This window comes from Oncorhynchus keta, chromosome 34 (genome assembly GCF_023373465.1).
Source record: "Oncorhynchus keta strain PuntledgeMale-10-30-2019 chromosome 34, Oket_V2, whole genome shotgun sequence".
Classification (NCBI taxonomy): Eukaryota; Metazoa; Chordata; class Actinopteri; order Salmoniformes; family Salmonidae; genus Oncorhynchus; species Oncorhynchus keta.
This window is the reverse complement of record NC_068454.1, coordinates 12,105,607-12,123,959: the sequence shown is the minus strand read 5'-3', so window position 1 is coordinate 12,123,959 and position 18,353 is coordinate 12,105,607. Positions and strand designations below refer to the sequence as shown.

The 18,353-nt window shown below is 42.9% G+C and overlaps 1 protein-coding gene across 5 annotated transcripts in view; it reads left to right on the top strand.

Annotated features, from left to right (window-relative positions):
* The first annotated feature begins 4,399 nt into the window (after positions 1–4,399).
* The window catches only part of LOC118366732 (NADP-dependent malic enzyme, mitochondrial-like), a 29,020-nt gene continuing 15,066 nt past the window's right edge, over positions 4,400–18,353 (top strand). Inside the window, exons 1-3 of one of the 5 annotated variants that reach the window (XM_035749347.2) lie at positions 4,401–4,612; positions 4,939–4,967; positions 5,212–5,432. In XM_035749347.2, the coding sequence (XP_035605240.1) occupies positions 5,217–5,432 (216 nt within the window). In that variant the 5' untranslated portion in view covers positions 4,401–4,612; positions 4,939–4,967; positions 5,212–5,216. Of the gene's footprint in view, positions 5,433–18,353 lie in introns of all 5 variants that reach the window. The other 4 variants (XM_035749346.2, XM_035749345.2, XM_035749348.2 and 1 more) reach the window with 4 other exon arrangements.

Here is an 18,353-nt window from a genome sequence, read left to right as displayed (position 1 = left end):
ATCTAAAAGTTAGAGGGTTTTCGGGGACAAGCCACATTTATTTCATCCTCCTGAGTTTGAAGAGGCGCTGTTGCGTCTTCTTCACCACACTGTCTGTGTGCGTGGACCGTTTCAGTTTGTCTCTGATATGTTCACTGAGGAACTTAAAACTTTCCACCAACAGTGCCCCATGGTGGGGGTGGGATTATGGTATGGGCACGCATAAGATACGGACAACTAACACAATTGCAATTTATCGATGGCCATCTGAATGCACAGAGATACCGTGACGAGATCCTAAGGCCCATTGTCTTGTCATTCTTCCATCATCTCATGTTTCAACATGATCAAATCAAAGTTTATTTGGCACATGTGCTGAAAACATTAGGTTACAGTGAAATGCTTAATACAGGCTCTAACCAACAGTGTAATTTTTAAGTTAATAATGCACAGCCCCTTTGACACTTCTCTGTTTGGAAATAAATTTGCAAATCAGCATTGAAAAAGGGTGCACATTTTAAATTTGTTCAACCTGAAAGAGACTGACCACAAGTCAGAGACCACTATGATGACACATCAAATGGGTTTGATGGATTGTGGGAAAAGAGCAGGAATATGTTTTTGTAAGCTACAGTCCAAGCTATGTCTTCCAATGGTACGACTGCTGTCGGCATCCAAATATTATCCAACTTGAATAAACTCTTGGAGGTAAGGATGAAAGCAGTGGTGTTGTCTACGGCGATACCGATATCACTTATTGTTGATATCTACAATAGCGCATTGATGTGAATCACACTGCTGTTCTCTCATTTAGCTATTTGCACATTACGGATTGTGGTTGTGAATGAATGTTCACAAATCTAAAAGTGCATTTGAACCCAATAATGGTTGAATTCAAGAAGTTGAAGCTGCCTATCAATCATTGTTTTTGAAACCAGTGGACAGCCAGTGACAGGGCTCTTGCAGCTGCTGCACAGGGTGGATCCCAGCCTATGGAATAAAAGTGGGGCTTTTATTGCTAAATCTAATACATGCTGATAAAACATTTTTTATCCATAGGCCTAATGGACACATGTTCAAACTCACACACGTTTGATAGACTTAAAGGGGCAATCTGTAATGGCTTTTGGATGTTGTGGTAGCAGAATCAGAATTAGTTAGGTAACATTGATAAATAAGATGTAAATAAAACATCTTAATGCTTATGTGAGATATTTGCCATTAGGATGTCTTCTTCTGGATAATACTGTTGGCAGTTTGCAGTTATCCCTTCTCTGCAAGGGCTTAGTCACTAGGGGCCCAGAGAGGGGAGAGGTCAGGCTTGTCTTCATATGTCAATGTATCTGTTAAACCATGTGATGCTATGAAGAATATCAGAAGGGGAGGAGGACAGAATGGAGGCTTGTCTTCTTATGGGAATGTGTCTGGAACTTATCTTGATTTAGTATAAGACCTAAGAGGCTCACTGTCTTTTCTGATCTTGTCCAGGAGGGGGTGTATTTGAGATGGGAGTATCTAGAATTGACAATTGATATATGCCATTGGATGAGGTAATGTTTTGGTCCTGAGTGGTACCAAGAACGAGGTAGGAACTTTGTTTAGGAGACCAAACTGAACAATAATTTATAGCTAATGCTATCTAGCTATGGGATACTCCTCTTTCAAGTAAAAGGTTCTTTGTGAACTGTTCCTACGATCTGTGTTTTGTCATGTGAGTTGAGATGGGTGTGTCTTGGCTATAAATTATACTAAGAACTGTTTTGTAAGCACTCTCAGATAATTCATTTATAGACACTGAATTGATCTGAGAGTCACAGGGCTATGGTGAAGCTCATATATAATTAAAGATGGACTTTATAATATACTCTGACTTGTGTGTGGTTTGCTCTCTCAATGTTTAGTAATACAGGAAATTACATACGACAATGTATGAATAAAATATCACCATTTAATTATTGAAATATATCATTTATAAATGCCTCATGAGCTTAGTTCAACTGTCATACTCCATGAGATCCCAGAATATGATCTTGTTTTTCTCCTATGTTTGTAAACATTGTATAGCCTCATAAAATGGTTAAAACAATTTTGATATCATGGATGGTCAGTCCTTGCAGCATCCATACTGTAGCTCTGTCTATTAATCTGAGACTGGTTACATTTCTCCAGGCCCATCCCTCAGTTTTTTACCAAAACAGAGGCAGGGGCAACTGTTTTGTTCTTGTTTCATCTGTTAATTTGCCCTTTAAATGGCTGTATATTATCAAGATATCAAAGTTCCAACAAAGAGGTAAACAGGTCTATAGCAAATGCAGCATATGGCATTCCTTCCATATCCTTCCTGTTTGGCCCTGTCTGGGGTGTCCTCGGATGGGGCCACAGTGTCTCCTGACCCCTCCTGTCTCAGCCTCCAGTATTTATGCTGCAGTAGTTTATGTGTCGGGGGGCTAGGGTCAGTTTGTTATATCTGGAGTACTTCTGTCCTATTCGGTGTCCTGTGTGAATCTAAGTGTGCGTTCTCTAATTCTCTCCTTCTCTCTTTCTTTCTCTCTCTCGGAGGACCTGAGCCCTAGGACCATGCCCCAGGACTACCTGACATGATGACTCCTTGCTGTCCCCAGTCCACCTGGCCATGCTGCTGCTCCAGTTTCAACTGGCCTGGGCCCTAGGACCATGTCCCAGGACTACCTGACATGAGGACTCCTTGCTGTCCCCAGTCCACCTGGCCATGCTGCTGCTCCAGTTTCAACTGTTCTGCCTTACTATTATTCAACCATGCTGGTCATTTATGAACATTTGAACATCTTGGCCACGTTCTGTTATAATCTCCACCCGGCACAGCCAGAAGAGGACTGGCCACCCCACATATGCTCTCTCTAATTCTCTCTTTCTTTCTCTCTCTCTGAGGACCTGAGCCCTAGGACTGTGCCCCAGGACTACCTGACATGATGGCTCCTTGCTGTCCCCAGTCCACCTGACTGTGCTGCTGCTCCAGTTTCAACTGTTCTGCCTTATTATTATTCGACCATGCTGGTCATTTATGAACATTTGAACATCTTGGTCATGTTCTGTTATAATCTCTACCCGGCACAGCCAGAAGAGGACTGGCCACCCCACATAGCCCGGTTCCTCTCTAGGTTTCTTCCTAGGTTTTGGCCTTTCTAGGGAGTTTTTCCTAGCCACTGTGCTTTTACACCTGCATTGTTTGCTGTTTGGGGTTTTAGGCTGGGTTTCTGTACAGCACTTTGAGATATCAGCTGATGTACGAAGGGCTATATAAATACATTTGATTTGATTTGATTCATTTTTTCACGTGTAAATAGCACTTTTCAGTAGTGCTCAAAGCATGCCATTCCATGAGCGCAGCATTTATTTTTCAACTCAAATCAATGAGCCCAATCAGTCCTCAATGACAACAAAATCATAAACAACAGAGAGAGCTGGCTAATAAATCCTTTGTTTTGGGTCATGCTCAGGCAAAACAATTTGACTAATCTATACCTTCATATTTCCAAGTTCTATTCTTGAAGATCTAGGGGTATAACATGTATTGGAATGTCTGGCATTCTGATTGACTTTGGTTTTTAATGTAAAGATATAATTTAATTGTATTATTATATGTAGTAGAAATGTAATGTAATCATATTACGTTACTGAGTTTGGGTAATCCAAAAGTTACATTACTAATTACAATTTTGGACCTGTAACTGTAAAGGATCACATTTAGAAAGTAACCTTCCCAACCCTTCTTGAGACATAAAGTACATCAAATGCTAGTAGAGTTATTATATTTGCCCAGTAAATTCATTCTTCGTTCAGTACTTCTCTGCAGGGTGGTGCACTCCTTGGGACGTCTCAATGTCTCTGGGTGTAACATAATTCTAAATCCGGAGATTCTTATTGTAAGCAATAACATCTGGCTGGTGACTCAGCATTGCAGACTGAACCAGAAACTCCCTAGCTGGGCAATAAAGTACCATTTATAAATGGGAAATCTATTTTTGTCTAAGGGGGATAAAAAAAAAGAACTTAACAGAGATGGATTTGACTGTCTTCTGTCATTTATTCTCAACATCTGTTTTTCACTCGCACTGCAGCGGTCTGTATGACCATAATTATGACGGTACGATGTAGTGTGTTTTCACATCAATTTCACTTTTTTTTTATCTATTTCACTTGCTTTGGTAATGTAAACATACGTTTCCCATGCCAATAAAGCCCTTAAATTGAATTGAATAAATAGCATCTGACATGATCAAATACACTACTCCTACGCCAGTACTCTATTTAAAAAGGAAGGGCTACAACTAGGGCAATGGTAAATAAAGTACACTGAAGGGAGGAGCGTGGAGTGGGGGGTGGAAGGGATAAAATATTTTTGTGCGGCTACGATCTTCCAAGAGCAACATTTTGCTTAACACGATTGGTCGGCGGTGACGAAATGGGCGGTTCTACGGTCTCTGGTGAAAGCGTCAACGTCAAATAAACCTGTATCAGCTGTTTAGACCATTCTACTCACATCCACTGATAAAAACGTCAGCGACGAAGAGAGACGGTCGTCTGCTACCCCAACCGTCAAAGGATTGAGATTTTTTCAGATTGGAACTCGAGGGCAGCGTCAAACCGTATTCAGGTAGCGAGCGACGCAGTTTGTTTTGTAAATAAGTCCATTTCTGTGTGCGGTGTGCTGTTGTCTATATTTGGAGATTCAGCTATAACGTTACATTGCTCAACTATAGTAGGCCTACGTGGAACATAAACCTGCCCATTACAGGATACTGATAAACACTGCATTTACAATGCCAGCATCATCGTGGCACCTGCTGTTTGTGTTAGCCATAAAGTGATATATTCAAGGCCTAACGTCGTTAACTATATGTGGAGGGCAACCTTGCTGAACTTGATTAGGCTATGCATGTTGCATGCATGGAATTCTAGGTCGTCTGTCTTGTGATTTAGGACAAGTCATCATCACCAACCATCAACCGGTATGTAACCATGGCAGCGCTTGATTTGGACTTGAACTCACCGTTGCTGAGTACAGGCATCACAACATTTTTTATACTGCTTCATCTCCTGTTCCTCTTATAGTACATTAGCTCAAAAGTATTGTGGAGCTCCTGCACCTAAATATAAACAGTACCGGCACCCAAAATGAGTACCGGCACTTATACAGTCAAGCAATGTATGTAACCGGTGTCACAGCCACTCTTCCTCCCTCTCTCTTCACAGGAAATATGAACTCCCTACCGGGAAGGAGTGTGTCACTGTGCAGAATCACCACAGTGGGCGCTATGAGGGTCCTCGTGGGTGCACCAGGTCACCCTGTCACGATGGCCCGTGTGACTTGCCTTGGGGCCGTCAGAGTGTGTCACTCGGTCTCGAGCTGCAAGGGCAGCGTCAACACCAAGAAGCGCGGTTATGACATTACCAGAAACCCACACCTGAACAAGGTAAAGCCCTGGATCAAGGTCCCCCAACTAGGGGCCTTGATTTTATTTGGCCCCCAAAGTTTTCTGAGCAAAAAAAAATGTCATATTTGTTTTCATAAAATTGTTGGACATAAAAGACTGTAAAAACACCAGCAGATCAGCTCCAAGTGATTTTAATTTTGGAAATCTGTTCCAAAGTATTCCCACACATCACAGAGAGATATACACTGAGTGTACAAAACATTAAAGTGGAACTGACAGCGTTTTAATTACTTTGCAGATATGAAACAAACAGACAATAATATCAGTAAAAAATATCAAATTTGCAGTTTTATGCTACAAAAACCAATTTCATCAGAGGTTTTAAAAATAGTTTGTTTCACCCAAAATTCCATGACATACAGTAAGGAATTGTTGGAAAAATACAGTGCATTTGGATAGTATTCAGACCCCTTGACTTGACTTTAAAAAATGTTGTTACGTTACAGCCTTATTCTAAAATGTATTAAATTGTTTTTTCCCCTCATCAATATACACACACAATACCCCATAATGACAAAGCAAAAACAGGTTTTTAGAAATGTTTGCAAATGTATTAAAAATAAATAACTAAAATATTACATTTACATTTACATTTAAGTCATTTAGCAGACGCTCTTGTCCAGAGCGACTTACAAATTGGTGCATACACCTTATGACATCCAGTGGAACAGCCACTTTACAATAGTGCATCTAAATCTTTTTAGGGGGGGGGGGTGAGAAGGATTACTTACCCTATCCTAGGTATTCCTTGAAGAGGTGGGGTTTCAGGTGTCTCCGGAAGGTGGTGATTGACTCCGCTGTCCTGGCGTCGTGAGGGAGTTTGTTCCACCATTGGGGGGCCAGAGCAGCGAACAGTTTTGACTGGGCTGAGCGGGAACTGTACTTCCTCAGTGGTAGGGAGGCGAGCAGGCCAGAGGTGGATGAACGCAGTGCCCTTGTTTGGGTGTAGGGCCTGATCAGAGCCTGGAGGTACTGAGGTGCCGTTCCCCTCACAGCTCCGTAGGCAAGCACCATGGTCTTGTAGCGGATGCGAGCTTCAACTGGAAGCCAGTGGAGAGAGCGGAGGAGCGGGGTGACGTGAGAGAACTTGGGAAGGTTGAACACCAGACGGGCTGCGGCGTTCTGGATGAGTTGTAGGGGTTTAATGGCACAGGCAGGGAGCCCAGCCAACAGCGAGTTGCAGTAATCAAGACGGGAGATGACAAGTGCCTGGATTAGGACCTGCGCCGCTTCCTGTGTGAGGCAGGGTCGTACTCTGCGGATGTTGTAGAGCATGAACCTACAGGAACGGGACACCGCCTTGATGTTAGTTGAGAACGACAGGGTGTTGTCCAGGATCACGCCAAGGTTCTTAGCGCTCTGGGAGGAGGACACAATGGAGTTGTCAACCGTGATGGCGAGATCATGGAACGGGCAGTCCTTCCCCGGGAGGAAGAGGAGCTCCGTCTTGCTGAGGTTCAGCTTGAGGTGGTGATCCGTCATCCACACTGATATGTCTGCCAGACATGCAGAGATGCGATTCGCCACCTGGTCATCAGAAGGGGGAAAGGAGAAGATTAATTGTGTGTCGTCTGCATAGCAATGATCGGAGAGACCATGTGAGGTTATGACAGAGCCAAGTGACTTGGTGTATAGCGAGAATAAGAGAGGGCCTAGAACAGAGCCCTTGGGGGACACCAGTGGTGAGAGCGCGTGGTGAGGAGACAGATTCTCGCCACGCCACCTGGTAGGAGCGACCTGTCAGGTAGGACGCAATCCAAGCGTGGGCCGCGCCGGAGATGCCCAACTCGGAGAGGGTGGAGAGGAGGATCTGATGGTTCACCGTATCGAAGGCAGCCGATAGGTCTAGAAGGATGAGAGCAAAGGAGAGAGAGTTAGCTTTAGCAGTGAGGAGCGCCTCCGTGATACAGAGAGGAGCAGTCTCAGTTGAATGACTAGTCTTGAAACCTGACTGATTTGGATCAAGAAGGTCATTCTGGGAGAGATAGCGGTAGAGCTGGCCAAGGACGGCACGCTCAAGAGTTTTGGAGAGAAAAGAGAGAAGGGATACTGGTCTGTAGTTGTTGACATCGGAGGGATCGAGTGTAGGTTTTTTCAGAAGGGGTGCAACTCTCGCTCTCTTGAAGACGGAAGGGACGTAGCCAGCGGTCAGGGATGAATTGATGAGCGAGGTGAGGTAAGGGAGAAGGTCTCCGGAAATGGTCTGGAGAAGAGGGGGGATAGGGTCAAGCGGGCAGGTTGTTGGGCGGCCGGCCGTCACAAGACGCGAGATTTCATCTGGAGAGAGAGGGGAGAAAGAGGTCAGAGCATAGGGTAGGGCAGTGTGAGCAGAACCAGCGGTGTCGTTTGACTTAGCAAACGAGGATCGGATGTCGTCGACCTTTTCAAAATGGTTGACGAAGTCATCTGCAGAGAGGGAGGAGGGGGGAGGATTCAGGAGGGAGGAGAAGGTGGCAAAGAGCTTCCTAGGGTTAGAGGCAGATGCTTGGAATTTAGAATGGTAGAAAGTGGCTTTAGCAGCAGAGACAGAGGAGGAAAATGTAGAGAGGAGGGAGTGAAAGGATGCCAGGTCCGCAGGGAGGCGAGTTTTCCTCCATTTCCGCTCGGCTGCCCGGAGCCCTGTTCTGTGAGCTCGCAATGAGTCGCCACGGAGCGGGAGGGGAGGACCGAGCCGGCCTGGAGGATAGGGGACATAGAGAGTCAAAGGATGCAGAAAGGGAGGAGAGGAGGGTTGAGGAGGCAGAATCAGGAGATAGGTTGGAGAAGGTTTGAGCAGAGGGGAGAGAGAGCGAAGGTTGGGACGGCGCGATACCATCCGAGTAGGGGCAGTGTGGGAAGTGTTGGATGAGAGCGAGAGGGAAAAGGATACAAGGTAGTGGTCGGAGACTTGGAGGGGAGTTGCAATGAGGTTAGTGGAAGAACAGCATCTAGTAAAGATGAGGTCAAGCGTATTTACATAAGTAAGTATTCAGACCCTCTACTCAGTACTTTGTTGAAGCACCTTTGGCAGCAATTACAGCCTCAAGTCTTCCTGGGTAGGATGCTACAAGCTTGGCACATCTGTATTTGGGGAGTTTCTCCCATTCTTCTCTGCAGATCCTCTCAAGATCTGTCAGGTTGGATGGGGAGCGTCGCTGCACAGCTATTTTCAGGTCTCTCCAGAGATGTTAGATCTGGTTCAAGTCCAGGCTCTGGCTGGGCAACTCAAGGACATTCAGATACGTGTCCCGAAGCCACTCCAGCGTTGTCTTGGCTGTGTGCTTAGGGTCGTTGTCCTGTTGGAAGGTGAACCTTCGCCCCCAGTCTGAGGTCCTGAGCCCTCTGGAGCAGGTTTTCATCAATGATCTCTCTGCACTTTGTTCAGTTCATATTTCCCTCAATCCTGACTAGTCTCCCAGTCCTTGCTGCTGAAAAACATCCCCACAGCATGATGCTGCCACCACCATGCTTCACCGTAAGGATGGAGGCAGGTTTCATCCAGACGTGACGCATGGCATTCAGGCCAAAAGGTTCATTCTTGGTTCCATCAGACTAGAAAATGTTGTTTCTCATGGTCTGAGAGTCCTTTCGGTAAACTCCAAGCAGGCTGTCATGAGCCTTTTACTGAGGAGTGGCTTCTGTCTAGCCACTCTAACATAAAGGCTGGATTTTGTCATTTTTTATTTCACCTTTATTTAACCAGGTAGGCCAGTTGGGAACAAGTTCTCATTTACAACTGTGACCTGGCCAAGATAAAGCAAAGCAGTGCGACACAAACAACGACACAGAGTTACACATGGAATAAACAAACATACAGTCAATAACAAAATAGAAAAATATATATACAGTGTGTGCAAATGAGGTAAAATAAGGGAGGTAAGGCAATAAATAGGCCATAGTGGCGAAATAATTACAATTTAGCAATTAAAACACAAGTAGAGATACAGGGGTGCAAGGAGCAAAAAAAAATAACAGTATGGGGATGAGGTAGTTGGATGGGATGTTTACAGATGGGCTATGTACAGGTGCAGTGATCTGTGAGATGCTCTGACAGCTGGTGCTTAAAGATAGAGAGGGAGATGTGAGTTTACAGCTTCAGGTATTTTTGCAATTAGTTCCAGTCATTGGCAGCAGAGAACTGGAAGGAAAGGTGGCCAAAGGAGGAATTGGCTTTGGGGCTGACCAGTGAAATATACCTGCTGGAGCACGTGCTACGGGTGGGTGCTGCTATGGTGACCAGTGAGCTGAGATAAAGGTGGGGCTTTACCTAGCAAATGACCTGGAGCCAGTGGGTTTGGTGACGAATATGAAGCGAGGGCCAGCCAACGAGAGTATACAGGTCACTGTGGTAGGTAGTATATGGGGCTTTGGTGACAAAATGGATGCCACTGTGATAGACTGCATCCAATTTGCTGAGTAGAGTGTTGGAGGCTATTTTGTAAATGACATCGCCGAAGTCAAAGATCGGTAGGATAGTCAGTTTTACAAGGGTATGTTTGGCAGCAGGAAGGATGCTTTGTTGGGAAATAGGAAGCCGATTGTAGATTACATTTTTTTGGTGTGCTGCAGAGATAGTTGTCCTTCTGGAAGGTTCTCCCATCTCCACAAAGGAACTCTGGAGCTCTGTCAAGAGTGACCATTGGGTTCTTGGTCACCTCCAAGACCAAGGCCCTTCTCCCCCGATTGTTCAGTTTGGGTCGGTGGCCAGCTCTAGGAAGAGTCTTGGTGGTTCCAAACTTCTTACATTTAAGAATGATTGAGGCCACTGTGTTCTTGGGGACCTGCAATACTGCAGAAATATTTTGGTATCCAACCCCAGATCTGTGCCTAGACACAATCCTGTCTCCGAGCTCTACGGACAATTCCTTCGACCTCATGGCTTGGTTTTGCACTGTCAACTGTGGGACCTTATGTAGGTAGACAGGTGTGTGCCTTTCCAAATGATGTCCAGTCAATTGAATTTACCACAGGTGGATTCCAATCAAGTTGTAGAAACATCTCAAGGATAATCAATGGAAACAGGATGCACCTGAGCTCAATTTCAAGTCTCATAGTTAAAGGGTCTGAATACTTTCCGAATGCACTGTAAATCAATCTGACACACACGCACACACAGACAGATTAATCGAGTTAAAGTAAACCTGTCAGATAACATAGCAGTTACAGGCCTTAAAATAAACCCATTAAGGAAACAGCTGACTAGCGATGGCAATTACACCAAAAATGTCTAAAAACCTGGTTTTGTTTTGTCATTATGGGGTTTTGTGTGTAGGTTGATGAGGGGCATTTTTTATTGAATACATTTTAGAATAAGGCTGTAAAGGTACAAAATGAGAGAGAAATTCCGAATGCACTGTAGATGGATGCAGATCAAAGCTTGATTAATATAATTCACCAATACATTTCTAATATTGCTGTCAGGTTGTAAATCAAAGCTGGCTTGGTACATTGTTTGCTACCTGCACCCTTTTGGGATGTACTGTTTCAGTTTCAATGACTCAATATTTTGAACAAAAACAGCCTACTGGCTAATAGGCTAGCACACGTGTCAAAAAACAAGGCGTGACACATTTCTATCCGTCCCGTGCAATGATTTGGGTTGTCAATTAATTTTGGCCCGCTTCCATAACATCCGCGTTGTGCTGCACTACATGTCACAGCAAGACAAACGGTGCTGTATCATATCATCACTAATGGCACTGACCAAATCTTCTACCAGACCTAAAGTTTAAACATTTTGTATGCTAAATTTCCTTGCCAAGTTTCAGTTCCAACAGATTTTAAAAATATTTGTATTTAACTAAGCAAATCATTTAAGAACAAATTCTTATTTACAATGACGCCCTACCCCGGGCCAAACCCTAACCCGGACGACGCTGGGCGCCACCCTATGGAACTCCCAATCACGGCCGGTTGTGATACAGCCTGGAATCGATTCTGTAATGATGCCTCTAGCACTGAGATTCAGTGCCTTAGACCACTGTGCCACTCGGGAGCCCAAACATAAATTTCTTGCTTTGACTCTCGCTTATACACGGAGCATAAAAAAACACAATTTAAATCCCCGGTGTGTGAGCTCTCTGAATTTGTAGAATCCTCGCTCTGGTTTTCCCTTGACGATCTGGATTTTGTAGATAGATTCAACAATAAAGGTCCATGACAAATGAAGACAAACAAACTCACTTCGGAATAACATATTCAAAACAATTCACAACAAATAAATTCCATTCGCAGAAAACCACTTTGGCGTCCTCTCTCCCGGCTATCCTGAACGACATAGATATTCTAAAGGTGTTAGTCTGTTCGTTGAAAAGAGTCACATCTTGTTTGAGAAGAGGATTTATATCAAACTAAAATCAAATAAAAAAGTTTTGATGTCCCATTTTTGGCTGGAACTATCAGACAAGTGTATATTCTGGTCATTGCTGGAGTCTACAGGAAATGTAAGCTTGTTCGTCAAATAGTTATAAGATAAAGGATTCACACGCAGACACACAAGCGAGTATAAATTAGTCAACAGTTGAGTCCTCGACTTCATGAAGTTACAGCCTGAAGCATATCACCCTGTATCCCACTGCTGGCTTGCTTCTGAAGCTAAGCAGGGTTGGTCCCTGGATGGGAGACCAGATCCTGCTGGAAGTGGTGTTGGAGGGCCAGTAGGAGGCACTCTTTCCTCTGGTCTAAAAAATATTCCAATGCCCCAGGGCAGTGATTGGGGACACTGCTCTGTGTAGGGTGCAGTCTTTCGGATGGGATGTTAAATGGGTGTCCTGACTCTCTGAGGTTATTAAAGATCCCATGGCACTTATTGTAAGAGTAGGGGTGTTAACCCCGGTTTCCTGACTAAATTCCCAATCTGGTCCTCAAACCATCATGGCCACCTAATCATCCCCAGCTTACAACTATTCCCCAGGTCGTTGCTGTAAAGGAATGTGTTCTCAGTGAACCTACCTTCTCAGTGAACCTAAAATAAAAAATGTGCCCGCATCAGGTAATTCAACTTCAATTGTGCTGCTTTTATGTGTTCCGTTTACAACGCGCAACAGAGAGAAATTTTACAGAAATGCCAGTCCTAGCTAGGCTACTAAAATGTGTCAGCCTGGCTTTGTTTAAAAAAATCATAACAAAACACCATGCAAAGGACAAACATGTAGGCCTTTTAAAGCAACATTTGAGCAGTAGCCTAGGCTGGCTACTCAACTACAAGGGGTTTGACCAGTAGCCTAGGCTGGCTACTCAACTACAAGGGGTTTTGATTGCACCATACAGCAATGCTGCATTCATTATTTATTTAACAAGCTGTAAACAGAGTCTAACCATAACTAGCTAGCTACTAGGAGGATGTGATGTCATTGGAGTAGTGAGTGAGTGATCGACTTTTTCCAATCATATCGTTTTTCGGTGGCTACTTCTAGAGATGCAGGTGTCATTTGGTTAGCTAGCAAGAAATGTGAATCTCTTTGCTAGCTAGCTATGCTGAACTTGAATGACTGTTATCCACAGTTAGTATATCTCTTCGTTGTCAATAAAATGTATTTGGTATCGATCAAATGGGTGGGCAGGCAAGTTCTCCTCATTCAGTTGTCAAAACGTGGGACGAGCAGGCTACTATTCCCCATCGTTCATGAGTGTAATTTTGACGACAAACGAGTTGAAAGAGTTTGAGAGCTTTTATCAAATGTTCTCTTGTTAGACTTTAGCTCATCTCGTTCTGGCTAGCATTAGCTAGTTGTTGATGTACATAGGCAATAGGCAACTGAGGGAGAGAGAGCCTACCTTTTTCATGGTTGTTCCATCAATAGAACTGTGAAGTTCCTATAAGTAAGAGTACTCCCGTGGTATTTACATGTACTGTGTATCTGTGCCATTCAGAGGGTGAATGGACAAGGCAAAATATGTAAGTGCCTTTGAACGGGGTATGGTAGTAGGTGCCAGACGCACCGGTTTGTGTCAAGAACTGCAACGCTGCTGGGGTTTTCACACTCAACAGTTTTCCGTTTGAATCAAGAATGGTCCACCATCCAAAGGACATTCAACCATCTTGACACAACCGTGGAAAACATTGGAGTCAACATGGGCCAGCATCCCTGTGGAACGCTTTCGACACCTTGTAGAGTGCATACCCTGGCTAATTAACCTGCTCTAAGGGAAAGGTGGATGCAACTCAATATTAGGACGGTGTTCTTAATGTTTTGTACACTCAGTGTATGTAAACAAATACAAATGTAAGCAAGGTTTGAAATTATTATGTTTTAGTCAAATATTATATCTGTTTGCAGTCTACAAATGATTTATGATTATGTTCAGGCGTCCTCAAGAAAAAAATTGTCCCGCGGCTGAATCTCGTTGATGATTCCTGCCCCTAGAACACCTCAGACAGTGCAGTGCTCTCAGATGAAAATTCACTGCTCTCATTCAGGACATTGAGATTATTCTATAGGCTCGGGCTGGGTGATATACTGGTATTGATGCAGGGACCGGTTTGGGTTATTACTTTACCTTCTATACCGGTATTTGAATGTTTGGTTTGTTAAATGTGATACGCCATGTCTAATGTCAATTTTTATTGTTTACTTCGCTACTTGAGTCATCTCTCTCCGCTTTCTCTCTGCCACTTTCCACACAGACCTAGCCACGCCCCCTGTCACTCAAAGAGCGCATTTGATGTTCTCAACCACGAGACAGTCTGCATGGTCAATACAGCACATACAACAATGGTGATGACAACAATGCTGTCTTCACTTTGCTTCTTAATATAAATCCACTAGTGTTCTATAATGACACTATTAGTTTGTGTTTCATACATCAGCAAACAGCTAGTTTGTATTTTCTTAGCAAGTTGCCCTAAATCTTGTGAGACGCTAATTGTTAGTCGTTAATGCTAATAGCTAGCGAGCTAGCTAAAAATGTTTGTGCAACAGTATGTTCTAAATCAAAGACGAATATGCAAAGCAAGCATATGTTAGCTACATGAAGTAGCTAATTTATAGGGTCCCCTAGAAAACACTTATCAACACTTCAGTTTCTACCCTCACAATAACTTATAAAGTATAAAACAATCAGAATGGAGAAAGACTAAGAATGATTAGGACATGTAAACGTCTTAATCAGAGTTCCAGGGGTGTATTTGATCTGCCCATGTGCTAGCACCAGTCGAGCGATCCTCCCTCTTTTTCGTGAGTGAAGTTTGTTCCGAACATCTGAATGCATGCGCCTTGGAAATAGTTTTCATATTCAAACTTTGTCCGAACTCAGAATCAAATATGCTTCCCAAAAAAACAACATGTTTGCTGTGGTAGAACGTTTTATTTTGATTGGTGTTTTTCTGCATTTTTAGAGTGAGGTGGCCTGATTTCAGATGTGTCTATGTAAACAGGATAATAAAAGAAATCATTCTTCTTTCAAAGCATGTAAACGTTTTAATCAAACTATTATATTAATCTGACTATCCATGTAGCCACAATCAGTATTTGTATATGTTAACCTGTTTCCAGACCATTAAACACACATGCTGTTGAGAGGTCATGGGGTTGGTGCCATCATGGATTTGTAGATTGTAAACATCAACCAGGTTTTCTATGTGCTGCTGTACCATTACAGTATGTTACACCCGATGTAATGTACCATACTGGAATGTGAATAATATGGTTGCACTTGAAATCTTTAGTGCACGTCAGAGAACATTCCACTATTCAGGGAACATACTCATTGGGAAATAATCATAATGAATGTCAACAAATGCAATAGGGTTTCTCGCAGCTTCCCTGTTAAAAGCCCAAATAAACTGCATTACAGCATTGCTTCGGACACAAAAGAGATCAAATCAAGCTTTATTTATACAGCACATTTCAGACATGGAATGCAACGCAATGTGCTTTACAGAAAAACAAACACAAAAAACGATGAAAATAAAAGCTGAAATATTTACCACACAACAAACATAAGATTTAAAAATAACCTAAAGAATGGCAAACTGAATGAATAAAAAGCACCCTAAGGAAAAGCAAAGCTTAAAAGATGCACCAAAGACCTAACACACAACCAGTCCAGAAACACACAACCAGTCCAGAAACACACCGCAGTAATTATTTTACGTAAGACATTGGTTTCAACATACAAATAAAAATCCCTTGAGTTCCCATTAATCAGTTCCCATATATACGTGCTTTGGGTTAGGGGTGTGTCTATGGTTGTCTGATGTGGGAAGTCATAGTAATTAGGTTATTCAATTATTGCATCTGTGCTCGGAGAGTGTGCACCTTTTCTTTTTCAAGTCCTAGTAACAGACGTGAAGCGGGGATGGCAACTAGATTTAGTCGCTGGCCGACTCTTTTGGGAGCTGATGGTTGGGTGGGCCGGAACATAATTATAATAATTTAGAACACTGCAAATTGACCACAACTAAGCCTAAAAAGAGATTGTATTTAAATTAACAATTTCATACCTTGATTACATTGAGACATATATGTACAGTTGAAGTCGGAAGTTTACACTTAGGTTGGAGTCATTTAAACTTGTTTTTCAACCACTCCACACATTTCTTGTTAACAAACTATAGTTTTGGCAAGTCGGTTAGGACATATACTTTGTGCATGACACATAATTTTTCCAACAATTGTTTACATACAGATTATTTCACTGAATCACAATTCCGGTGGGTCAGAAGTTTACATACACTAAGTTGACTATGCCTTTTAAACAGCTTGGGAAATTCCAGAAAATTATGTCATGGCTTTAGAAGCTTCTGATAGGCCAATTTACTTCATTTAAGTCATTAGAGGTGTACCCATGGATGTATTTCAAGACCTACCTTCAAAACTCAGTGCCTCTTTGCTTGACATCATGGGAAAATCAAAAGAAATCAACCAAGACCTCAGAACAAAAGTTGTAGACCTCCACAGGCCTGGTTCATCCTTGGGAGCAATTTCCAAACACCTGAAGGTACCATGTTCACCTGTACAAACAATAGTATGCAAGTATAAACACCATGGGACCAAGCAGGCGTCATACCGCTCAGGAAGGAGACATATTCTGTCTCCTAGAGATGAATGTACTTTGGTACGAAAGAACAAAATCAATCCCAGAACAACAGCAAAGGACCTTGTGAAGATGCTGGAGGAAACGGGTACAAAAGTATCTATATCCACAGTAAAACGAGTCCTTTATCAACATAACCTGAAAGGCCGCTCAGCAAGGAAGAATCCACTGCTCCAATTTTGGACTGGCCATCACAAAAGTGGCCATCACAAAGCCCTGACCTCAATCCCATAGAAAATTTGTGGGCAGAACTGAAAAAGCGTGTGCGAGCAAGGAGGCCTACAAACACGACTCAGTTACACCAGCTCTATCAGGAGGAATGGTCCAAAATTCACCCAACTTATTGTGGGAAGCTTGTAGAAGGCTACCCAAAACATTTAACCCAAGTTAAACAATTTAAAGGCAATGCTACCAAATACTAATTGAGTGTATATAATGTAAACCTCTGACCCACTGGGAATGTTAGTTAAGGAAATAAAAGCTGTAATAAATCATTCTCTCTACTATTATTCTGACATTTCACATTTTTAAAATAAAGTGGTGATCCTAACTGACCTAAGACAGGGCATTTTTACTAGAATTAAATGTCAGGAATTTTGAAAAACTGAGTTGAAATGTATTTGGCTTAGGTGTATGTAAACTTCTGACTTCAACTGTGTATATATATATACTTTTTGGGGGGGGGTGTACTCGGGCTGAATTCCTGGCTATTTTCCGGGGTTGAGGGGGCAAAACAAAACTTGTGCGCTTGTTGCCGACCCCTAACAAAGGTTGAACAATGAAATGCAAATATGTTTCTGATTCTGAGCATGTTTGCCCTTGCAGATGTAAGTTCAAATGGGCCCTGGGTTCTCTATAGCCTCTCTATAGTCTCTCTATAGTCTCTCTCTCTATAGTCTCTCTATAGCCTCTCTATAGCCTCTCTATAGGCTGTCTGTTAGATCTGGGACGATAAACAGAGATCAAATGGGCCCTGGGTTCTGTATAGTCTCTCTATAGTCTCTCTATAGCCTCTCTCTATAGTCTCTCTATAGCCTCTCTCTATAGTCTCTCTATAGGCTGTCTATAGCCTCTCTATAGGCTGTCTATAGCCTCTCTATAGGCACTAAATAGCCGCTCTCTCTATAGTCTCTCTATAGTCTCTCTATAGCCTCTCTCTCTATAGCCTCTCTATAGCTTCTCTCTCTATAGTCTCTCTATAGCCTCTCTCTCTATAGCCTCTCTATAGTCTCTCTATAGGCTGTCTATAGTCTCTCTATAGCCTCTCTCTCTATAACCTCTCTATAGGCTGTCTATAGGCTCTCTATAGCCTCTCTCTCTATAGTCTCTCTATAGGCTGTCTATAGTCTCTCTATAGCGTCTCTCTATAGCCTCTCTCTCTATAGTCTCTATAGCCTCTCTCTATAGCCTCTCTATAGGCTGTCTATAGGCTCTCTCTCTATAGGCTGTCTATAGTCTCTCTATAGCCTCTCTCTCTATAGCCTCTCTATAGCCTCTCTCTATAGTCTCTCTATAGGCTGTCTATAGGCTCTCTCTCTATAGCCTCTCTATAGTCTCTCTATAGCCTCTCTCTAGCCTCTCTCTCTATAGCCTCTCTATAGGCTCTCTCTATAGGCTGTCTATAGGCTCTAAATAGCCTCTCTCTCTATAGGCTGTCTATAGGCTCTAAATAGCCTCTCTCTCTATAGGCTGTCTATAGGCTCTAAATAGCCTCTCTCTCTATAGGCTGTCTATAGGCTCTAAATAGCCTCTCTGTAGGCTGTCTATCACCTGGTCCAAATTGTGTGACACGCACAGTAGGATTGTGCCTCAGGTTAGTAATCACAACTGGTATTATCTTTTAACAAGGTTAAATAAACTTAAGAAAGTTACATTGTTTCCTCT